The 11,682-nt window shown below is 36.4% G+C and overlaps 1 protein-coding gene across 1 annotated transcript in view; it reads right to left on the bottom strand.

Moving 5' to 3' along the window:
• Positions 1-11,682, bottom strand: part of LOC106874252 (heparan sulfate 2-O-sulfotransferase 1) — a 43,136-nt gene that overhangs the window by 10,974 nt on the left and 20,480 nt on the right. The window contains exon 2 of the mRNA XM_052969318.1: positions 1,678-1,775. Coding sequence (XP_052825278.1) covers positions 1,678-1,718 — 41 coding nt within the window. The 5' untranslated portion in view covers positions 1,719-1,775. The remainder of the gene's footprint in view (positions 1-1,677; positions 1,776-11,682) is intronic.

Here is an 11,682-nt window from a genome sequence, read left to right as displayed (position 1 = left end):
ATATATATATATATATATATATATATATATATATATTGGTAATAAGGTTTTAGAGTGTAGTATATTTTACCTACAATTCTATGATTTCACTTGGGCTATTGTCAATTGTCTGATAAATCAAAATGGAAAACTCTGAATTTTAGTCCATACTGTTTCAGTGTACTGAATTTTCTTTCTTTCCTTTCTTTTCTTTTTTCTTTTTTTGCATAAATGTGTACATAGACACATATATAGAGTATTTTCATGTCATTTTCAATCTCTTACTGGAAACCAGGAGGAAAAGAAAAATGACATGAATATGAATAGGTAGACATCATTCAGAATCAGGAATTAAAAGCATGGAGACATTTACCACTAATTCTAACAATAAACAACCTTTAACTTTTGGTCAGATAGGGGATCTGGTGACATGGCAGAATATTTCTACTGTACAAAGGAAGCTATTTTCATCCTTACCAAGACAAAACTTCACTTGAACTTCTCCAGCAAAAAACAGCTATATATCTCAAAAAGTAATATTTTGAGAATTAGAGAATTACAAATCAAAAATAATTCATAAAATACAGAAGCTCAGACTTATGATCAAAAGGAATTCCAGTTATGTTCATCTAACTTTTCCTAAGTGCAGTAAATCTTGAACTACCTCATCCAATATGTCCCTTTTTTAAAAACAGTATAGTCAGAATTTAGGAAAAATTAACTACTATTTCTAACAAGACAAGCAACCCTGTAAAGATTTCTTCATTGGTTCATGGTAAATATTACTAATGACACTTGCAGCAACAAATCAGTTTAAGCCGTTTCATATCTGGGACATGCCATTTCAATCTGGAAGCACTTTATATAACCCTTGATACAATAGTTGGCTTTATAGTGTTTGTAGTGTGGTATATAGGTCAATTTGTATTTGTTTAGTTGTTACTGGTCTGATTATCAAAGACTACTGCACAAAAAAAAAATGATGCTAATTTAACAACAGTGCATCTCTTGCAACACTTTGATACTTTAACTATGTTAAGAAAGGAATTCATTAAGTAACTAATAGCTTATAACCATCAAACAAATACTTTTCAGAATAACTTTTGTGGATTCTTTAAAACATATACACAATGTTTTCATGTTAATTCATTTTTTGTCTATATAATTACTGAGAAAAATTTACAACAAAATGAAGCCCTCAAAGATATATTAAGCTGCTCAATGTTATTAGTACATAATGAATTTTTTTCTCATTGTGATTTTTTAAAAAATTCAAACAATCACACCTTATCATACAAATAGTTGAAATATGCTAATGCAGAAGTCTATGCATGGTCACTCCAACTACTAGAAATAGCAGTCAAATCTCTCTTGCATCTTACATTAAGTTCTACACATTGGATTGCAGTCACTGGACCTTTGGAGAAAAAGTGGGATGGTTATTGTTGGAATGCATTTGATCATAGGTCTGTCTGATCAAGGTTGTATGTGTCTAAACAACAATAACAGTCAAAATTGGCTTAGTTAGTACATAATAAGTCTTGGTTATTTGGTATTCCAGGGACAGTTGTGCCAATACATCCATATGTACTGAGAAACAAAGCAAAACCACATATGACTGGACTTAGAAGAGATTAATGTCTAAATAGGAAATACACTGATTAGAATGTATACTGGTAAAATAAAAACAACACTTACCAACACTCAGCAGCATGACCACAGAAGAAAGGTATCTGCATCCAGAGGTTGTTAGGATCACAGTCCTCACCATTTTCTTCTACACATTCATCAAATGTCTGTAAGAAAGAAGAAATGACCATATCAAAGTAAAGATGATATTGACAATGCAGTGATGTTAGTACTTTATGGAGAGAGAAGTACAGAAATGCAGACTAGACAGGAATTAATAGAAAACTGTATAAAATGGAGATCAGAAATCGAGTCAAGACAGGACAACAAAGTGGTAAAATTCACTGCAACAGATAGTAGGTAATGCGCACATGTGGAAATTTGTAACACGTGTGATGTCTAATATATTTAGAAATAGTTTAGGAAATACTATAAACACTGGGAAATCAAGTGTAACATGACAAATATAAAACAAACATTTTAAATGTCACATGGAAGTAAATGAGTCTCAAGTGAAGAGGTATAGTTAATTAAACCAATCCCTGTATTTGACTTATTTTATCAATCTTCAAATGATTTCACACAGTCAACTTTTGAGGGTTTAATTTATTACTAGACAATCTTATTAATATAAATAATAAGAAAGTATTTATACATGTGCATGTACACCACTAACACAGATATAAGTTGCATGAAAGAGCTTTTTTTTTTGTAAATGAAATAACTAAAAAATAACCAACATAATTATTTATTTGAAATACTGTTGGAATACTGGCATGGCTGTGTGATAAGAATCTTGCTTTCCAACTACATGGCTCCAGGTTCAGTTCCACTGAGTGGTATCTTGGGGGGGCAAGTGTCTTTTACTATGGTCCCTGGATGACCAAAACTTTGTGAGTGGATTTGGTAGACAGAAACTGGAAGAGGCCTGTTGTGTGTGTGTGTGTGTGTGTGTGTGTGTGTGTGCACGCATTGTGTCTGTGTTTGTCCTTCACCACCACTTGATAACTGGTATTGGTGTGTTTACATCCCTGTAATTTAGTGACTTGGCAAAAAGTGACTGATAGAATAAGCACCAGGTTAAAAAAAAAAAGAAAGAAAAATACTGGGATTGATTTGTGATTCATTTAACTAAAATTTCTTGAAGGCAGTGCCCCAGCATGGCTGCAGTCCACTGACTGAAACAAGTAAAAAATAAAAGATATATGAAAGTATATGTATATATTCTAAACAATTTATATTGTTTACCCCAACAGATATTTATGCTTCAGATTTTGCTGTCATAGCTGCTATGTTCATGACAATACATCCGCTCTTGAGTATGCTAAACTTAGGTATACTAAAGAATTAAGGGGTTACGCAGAGATTGAATGTTATTGAATACAAAAATAAACTGGGTTGCTATTACTCTGAAAAATTGTGGGCTGCCATAAAAAACCTGCTAGGTTAAATATTATTCTCATTTCCTCACAGAACAATCTGAGCCATACGAACATTTATGAAGGTTTTAGGTATTTACATTTGATAGCTTTTTTTTATTCCATTTACAGATGCACTACTTTACAACAATAGCATCAGCTCTGCATTCTACTGACCTCACTGTTATGTTATACAAAGAAAGTTTACTAAGACTGCTGACTAAACAATTATAAATCTCAAGAATTTTAAGTATTCAAATCAAACAACAGAATTTTAAAAAATTAATAAATAAAAATAAAACTTTTACAAAGAATATCATACAAGGAAAAATAATATTTATAAATAAAGCAATAACAAAAATTTTTAAAATTCATTTTAAGTGAGTGATCTGTTTATTTAGCAATATTTGTATAAACATTAAATGGCTTGAAATGTATAAACTAAAATCAAAAATGAATTATTACATATCTTAGTATGCATGAAATCTAAGTAGAATATAACAGTTTGACATCTAATTGAAATCACAGTTGTCATGTAGCTATAACATTTATTTTACAGCAAGCAGTCTAAATTTGTCTTAACAAACAAAAGTTGCTTCTGATTATTTCAACAGACACAATACCACCAAAACAGGAGAAATTCATTTCAGCTTGGGAAAAGTTGAAACAGTTTGAAAGAAATTCTTAAAATAGACACCTCACAGGCCAGATGTATTCATAGCAAAAAAACAATGTAAAGTTGCTTTCCTTATAACATTCACAGGCCAGCAAACAATCTTGCTGACCTGTTAATCAACATGACAGTTCAATTAGTGTGTGTGTGTGTGTGTGAGATAGAAAGAGACCAGGTTTTGTGTACTGTGTAAGTGCAATTACAATATTAAAAATAATGGAACTTGACACTTTAGATAGAGTAAAATATTTAATTTATGTCTTTGAAGAGACTATGATCAGTTTATATTTTTCAATGTGTGTGTGTTTGTGCAAGCATATGCATGTGCCGTTTTTTTTTTTTTCTAAACAGTCTCAGTACACAACAACAAAACGAGGAAATAAGTAGAACGTAAACATACACATAATTGCAAAGTGAGTTTACTAATACAGTTTATTTGCATATTTCAAAATGACCAGTTTTAAACTACCATTACATATTGGTAAAAGCAGGGGGGGGGGACAGGGAGAGAGAGAGAGAGAGAAATCAGACCCAAGTTCAGCTAATCACCTCATTTATACTAATTTAACCAATATAATGAGAATATCTTGTAATTTCTCTTTTGTTTGCCTATACTGAAGAAATGTCAACCAAGTTTCATTAGAGTTCTCAAAATTTGTTGACTTTAGTATTAACAATATACTACTTAAGTAAGATTTGGCTACAAAAGAATTTGTTGGAATTTTACCAGTAAAAGAATTACAAATTGCTGAAAATTAAATTAATTTGTTTAATTTGTTAATCAAGTACTTTCAAGTTACATTATTGCTACAGATACAACTTGTATAAAAAGTTATATTAGAAATATAGATATAGAAAATGAGAACTATGCTCTTGAAAGCTAGGCATTCAACTTGGAAAATTTTTAGTATTTCTCGTACGAATAACTGATGAATAACGCAATAGATAGATTCCGTCTAAATCTTCAATAGATATTATTTTTCACTGATCACAAAAATTTACAAAATCTTTTTCCTAAACACCTAAACAAGTTTTCTGAATTCATGAGATTGCTATATAGGAAATATCACATGATCTCCAACTGTGACAAGAACCTATGGAAGAGGTAGACTCAGGAAGACAAAGGATGAGGTGGTGAAACATGATTTTCAGATGTTGAGTCTCATGGAGATGATGACAAGTGATTGAGACCTTTGGCAATTTGCTGTGCTTAAGAACCCTTAAGAAGACAAGTCAAGCCAGGTGAAATTGTAGTTGTGGCCAGTGCCAATGACACATAAAAGGTGCCCACTATACTCTTGGAGTGGTTGGTGTTAGAAAGGACTTCCAGCTGTAGAAACCAAGCCAAACCAAACTGGAGCCAGGTACAGCTCTCCGGTTTACTGTAGAACAGTCAAATCATCTAACCCATGCCAGCATGGAAAACGGATGCTAAATGATGATGATGATTTGATAATCGTTTATTATTAAATGCTGATGTTACAATGAGTGAATATCAAAATGTTTAGGTTCTTTAAAGAAAACCTCCTTTTACTATAATGTTTAGGTGTATGAAATAACAGAATTTTGCTAAACTATTTCATTAAAAAATTTATTTGTATAGTGAAAATGATTTGGTCGATCTCTGTCTTGAATTAAAGCAATATGAATGTTATGAATATTTTACTAATTTTATAGTTCCAATCATATTAAATATCTTTAACATAAGCATAATGCCACCAAATTTATAAGACAAGTGTAGTCAATCATATGGACCCGATTACATAGGAGTTATTTTATTGATCCTTGAAGGATGAAAGACAAAGTTAACCCTGATGGAATTGAATGATATAAATAGACAACAGAAATTAATAAATTAATATAAATTGATAAGGCATTTTGTCCAGTACTCAACATGTTCTTCCGTCCACCCAATAGTGGAATATATTATATTTTTAATGGAAATTGATTGGAAATACAAGTAGAGGCTCTTCAGAATTTTATATTAAACTCTTTATTGTTTGTCATTGAAAAGGCCACCACAATTATAATTTTAAGGTAAAAGTTTATTTTGCTGAAAACTGCTTACAAGCACTTAGTTACTTGGAAGATTCAAAATAAATACTTTTAAATTCACTATTTCTTTCCTAATGAATAAAAAAAACCCACCCACATCATCATTTAGCGTCTGTTTTCCATGCTGGCATGGGTTGGACATTTTGACAGGAACTGACCAGGTTCCGTATCTGTTTTGGCTTGGTTTCTATGGCTGGATACCCTTTCTAATACCAACTACTCTACAGAGTGTACTGGGTGCTATCATGCAGCACTGGCACAGGTGCATTTACATAGCACCAGTATAGGTGTTTTTTATATGGTACCAGCACCTACAAGCCCATAAGATTAGGAATACTCAGCTGGTGAAAAATGCAGAGAACAAGTATGCAAGGACAACCACACTTTTACTTTTTTTCTCTTGCACACTACATCTGATGCCTTGTATACCCAGTTTTTCTCTTAAATCACTCTCACTTTGTTGTATATGCACACTAATATTACTCATCCAGCTGAGCATACTGACTTCATTTCTTTCAAGCCTTCACATATCCTCAGTAGTCATAGCCCACATCTCACTGCCATGTAGCATAGCAGTTCATTACACAGGCATCATACAATCTGCCTGTCACTCAGAGGGAGAGGCCCTTTGTTTCTAACAGAGGTAGTAGTTCCCTGAACTTCGTCCAGCCTATTCTTATAGCTATGCTTTCGGAACAACCTACCCACACTACTAACTTGGTCACCTAAGTAACGGAAACTGTCTACTACTTCTAAGGAACTGGACATTTGAAAAAGTCTATTTTTTGTACATTCCTGGTGTTTAATGTACATGCACATCTGCCACATGTAAAGACTACTTTCTCTGTTAGTCTTCCAGTGATACCACTGTACTTCTTATGTGTTCATAGTTTACGCTAAATACACCACATGGAGTTTCTCCAGACACCTTTTCTACATATTATGCAGGGCTATCTTCCTGAAGGGATCTGTGATTTGTCTGCTTTCCTACTTATCAAGACTTTGGTTTTTTCCTAAATTAACTCTAAGGCCCTTTGATTCCAGTCTGAGCTTCCATACCTGAAATTTCTTCTCTAGTTCTGCTAGTGATTCAACTATAAAAACAAGGCCATCAACATAGAGAAGCTCCCAAGGGCAGCCACTCTTAAATTCTTCAGTTATAGCTTGGAGAACTATGATAAACAAGAAGTGGCTAAGACTCAATCCCTGATGATCTCTTACATGTATACTAAACTCCTTGCTATACTCATTGGTGACTCTCACCTTACTGACAGTATCCCTGTACATGGCTTGTACAGCTCTCACCGACCAGTCATAGATCCCTAGTTTCCATACTGCCCTACAGAAAAGGGAGTGGGGGACCCTGTGAAAGGATTTCTCCATGTCAACAAAAGCCAGATATGGATGTTCATTTTTGGCCACTCAATATATCACACTGGTTACAGATTTCCAAACACCAATCATATTGATAGTAAAAAGAGAGTATCTGTTACCTCAATGCAGAGCAAATATTGGAAGGGACTTTATACAGAACACATTGGCTTTTCAGCTTTTAACTTTGCCAATGATATTTTCTTTAACCGATGTAAATTGGTAAAGTATATACATGTGCATATACACATACAATCATGGTCAGTTTTTACTGTTTCCACTTACTAATGCCTATGGTCAGTCCTACACTAAAGTAAAAAACACTTGATTAAGGTAATGTACAGTAGGAGTAGGACTGAATCTGAACCATGTGGTTGCAAAGTAAACTTCTTAACCATAGAGTCATGCCTGTACCTATATATGCTTAGCATTTCAGTGCACTTAAATACACTATCAGAAGCCCTATCGGAAGCCTTATAATTATTCATATAATCAATAATTTCCTTCATATTCCAGTAAAACAATATTCTATTTTCCTTTTTTTTATTGAATGAAGTCAAAGGAGAAAAGGTTACACCTTTGCAAAGCCTTGAAGACTGATGTCAGGAAAAGCTAGAAGAAACTATGATTCATTCCTGGCTTGTTACAGTACAAAGCAGTGGTCTTTCATTAGAATAGAGACCAAATCTAAATGTTTGCAACAGTGATGCCTTTGCTAAAGATTCCAAAAGCCTAGGTTGTGGTATTAAACAAGGTAATTGGTCCATTGGTAAAAACTTCGTGTTAGGTGGTTCAACATAGCAAATCCATTTTTTTTTTTGTCATAATTAGTAGTTTAAAACAGGTGACATATGAATAGAAGTTGTGTAAGTGACTAAGACTCTACCTCTTTAAGACTATCTCAGCAGAAGTTGTCAGTCACTATGACTTACCCCTTTATTTTCCCTTTTCTCTATTAATCTCAAAGAGCCAGAGAACAACTTCTTCAGTATCATAGTTTTAGTATGACTTCCATAGCTAGATGTCCTCCTTAATACCAAACACTGCAGAGTGTACTGGGTGCATTTTTTTTATGGCACTAGCACTATAGATATTGCTTAACTGTTGGAAAAACTAGAGCCCTTTCAAACCTTGCATTGTTGCTGTTCAATTTGTTTAGCAACTGCTTACAGAGCATACATGATGCTTTTTTCTTCACACTAACACAAGTGGCATTGCCTTGAAGCTTGTAAAGTGAAAAAAAGCTCCATTGATGATGGAGGGAACAGATTTATGGCTGAGAAAGAAAAAAAAACAGTATTAGGTAAGGGGTTAACAGGAGGGAAAGATGAAAAAGAAGTGTTAGTGGGGTTAATAGAGAGTTATAGAGTGAAAGGATGGAGGAGGGAATTGAGCAAGAGAAGATACAGTGCCACTCCATATAGGTGGATGTGTCAAAGAAAAGTAAGAGTGAAGAGAGAAAAGTTGTGTCAGGGGATTAGTGAGAGTGAGTTAGAGAGTGAAAGGTTCTGTAAGGTGGGTTGAGTAGAAGAGGTAAAACTACACCATGTTATGGGGTGGGTAGTTGGGTGGTATATGAGAGAAAGGTAAGATGATAATGAGAAATCAGAGTGAATCAGGGAGGACAGGTGGGTAAAGGTTGTCAGAGTGTAACTTGACCCCACTCATGCTTCATGATGTGGGAGGATAGAGGAAGAAGAGTAGCAGGATATAGGTTGTAAAGGAAGATGGAGGTATTCAGTATGCACAAATCAGATGCTTTCTTTTCAATTAGAACTGGATAGCATAGAACAGTGAGTAGAAGAGATAGTGAGGAGATGAGAGGAAATAGAAGATACAGAGAGTAGGAAAATAGAAGGGATGTAAGAGTATAGAATAAGCAATTGCAAAGGGGTGGAGGAAGCATGCACTAAGCAATGGGCAAGGATACATGCTCCCTGCCACTATTTCAACAAGTAGTGCACCAAGCTTATATGGGAGGTTAGGTTTTCTGCAGCACTGCATATTACCAGTCACTACAGTCCTCTATCACTCCCTGCATCAGTTATATCATCTTGAGATAATTCTTTACAACCTTATCCCAAGTCTTTCTGAGTTTCCCTCTTCCATAAGCACTATTCATTTTAAGTGTTTGGTGCTTGCTTATGTAGCTATCATTCTCCATCTGCATCACATGCTCATACCATCACAGTCACAACTTTTGCATGTTATATCTAATTTCCTTTACACCCAGTTTATCTCTCCACTATCCCTTTCTACCTAACTTAAAAGACAGACTACACTGTACTGATGAAGAACAGACATGCACAACAACCTGTTTATAGACATAGAAGAAATATAAAAATATTAAATAAATATAATTGATTGTTTAAACACAATGTTTCAATTCACTCGAGGAAAAGAAAATCAGTTCTTCACTTGCTTCTCTTCCTTATATGAAAAGAAATAGTCACCTATCTCTATAATTCTGTCTTAGACTTTAGCTACCCGAAAACCCTTATTTCTCAAAATTCTATTTATACCACTCAATGTTTAATGTGTCTATGCGACAGAAATCCCCAAACCTACTTCTCTCTTCTCCCTCATGCTGGCATAACCCCCCTCCCTCTGTCTTACTCTGTCTCTTTTGATATCTGCTTTTCTTTGTCTCTCTCGATCCCCCTCGCTAGCAATCTCTCTTCTCTTCTCCTACCTATTTGCATTGACCCCTGGCTTCGCCCACCAGACCTATAGAACTATAGCGCGTGCGACCGAAATACCTCTGCAGCAATGGCCTTGGTGCACCCGCCCTCCCACCGCCACCACCATTACCGGAAGTCCCTATCCTCTACACCAACACCGGAAGTTCTTAACTGTCTCCCATGAACACTTCTAAAGACTCCATGCCATTCCCCCCATCCCCACTTAGGGTTTATCTCCTATGTAAGGAAGCGATCATTTGGTGCAAATTACGATAGTGTAGTACATGCAGGCTGAAATGATTGCTGCTGATTGTTTATGAATTCTGCAAAATGCGAGCTTTCTTTTCAGGTACATGACGCTGCTGTTCCCCGCCCCAGGGTCTCATGGGTCCATATCTTCCACACCCTCAGGGTTGGCACTCTTAACGTCGGTACGCTGAAAGGTAGGTCTAGTGAAATTGTTGAGATGATTGAACAGAGACGTGTCGATATCTGCTGCCTCCAAGGAGTAAGGTGGAGAGGTGGTTCCGCTAGGTTCCTCACAGGCAAAGAACACAGGTACAAGATTTTCTGGGCAGGGAACACAGATGGGGTCGGGGGCATGGGTATACTTCTTGCAGAGAAATGGGTGGATAAGGTAATCGAGGTAATTAGAATATCCGATAGAATACTTAAAATTAGATTAGTCCTTCACCATCGGTTAGCAACCATTATCTCGGCCTATGCCCCTCAGCCTGGGCTACCCGACGGACAGAAAGACTAATTTTATGACTCCCTCCTGCAGACTACCTGGTCAACGAATGACAGGGACCTTCTCTTTGTGGCTGGTGACTTCAATGGTCATGTTGGACAACATTCAGGGGGCTTCTATGGCGTACATGGAGGCTATGGTTTTGGTTCCTGCAACAAGGAGGGAACCAGGCTGCTGGAGTTCTGTGATGCAAATGACCTTATGGTCTGCAATACTAACTTCAGGAAGCTTGCCAGTCACCTAGTCACCTACCGTTCTGGCAGACACACTAGCCAAATTGACTACATCCTCGCCAGGAAAAGGGAAAGATGGCTGTTTATAAATGCCAAAACCTTCCCAGGCGAAGAATGTACCCCACAACACAGACTAATAGTTAGTGACTTCAGGATAAGGGCTAAGTGGTTGCCTAGAAGACGACCAGCTTGGAGGAGAAAGGTCTGGAAGCTGAAAGATTCTGCGAATGGACAGAGATTTAGAGACATATTACTCGAAGCCTTTGATGAAATAGAGGGGGATGTAGCTTCACACAATGTAGAAGACAACTGGATGTTTCTACGGGACAACCTGCTGAGGGCCACTGACAAGATCTGTGGATGGTGCAAAGTCCCCTCTCGACCGAAAATAACGTGGTGGTGGAACAATGTTGTTGACAGGGCTATTAGACAAAATAAACAGGCTTGGAAGGACTGGAAGAACGGTGGTAGCAGGGAATTGTATCAGACTGCCAGAAGGGAAGCTAGGCGACAGGTTTATTTAGCCAGAGGGGATGCAGATAAGAAAAAAATTTGCCAATGTTCTGTGCAGTGAGGATCAAAAACTTGAGGTATTTCGTGTTGCAAGACAGTGTGTGAGAGAGAATCGTGATGTCGTGGGAGAGAAATGTGTTCGCATGGATGATGGTACGCTTGCACTAAATGAGGCTGCAAAGAAAGAGGTTTGGAGACGCCACTACGAAAGATTGCTCAATAAAGAGAATGAATGGGAGAAAGAGAGTCTGCCGAATGTCGACCCAACTGAGGGACCAGCTATCCGAGTTGACAGTACCATGGTAGATAAAGCAATTAAGAGTATGAAGACAGGGAAAGGCCCGGCCCATCAGGAATCACTGCAGAGATGCTCAAGATA

This window comes from Octopus bimaculoides, chromosome 1 (genome assembly GCF_001194135.2).
Source record: "Octopus bimaculoides isolate UCB-OBI-ISO-001 chromosome 1, ASM119413v2, whole genome shotgun sequence".
In the NCBI taxonomy this organism is placed as follows: Eukaryota; Metazoa; Mollusca; class Cephalopoda; order Octopoda; family Octopodidae; genus Octopus; species Octopus bimaculoides.
Note: the sequence above shows the minus strand (reverse complement) of the source record. Positions and strands in the feature narration are given on the sequence as shown.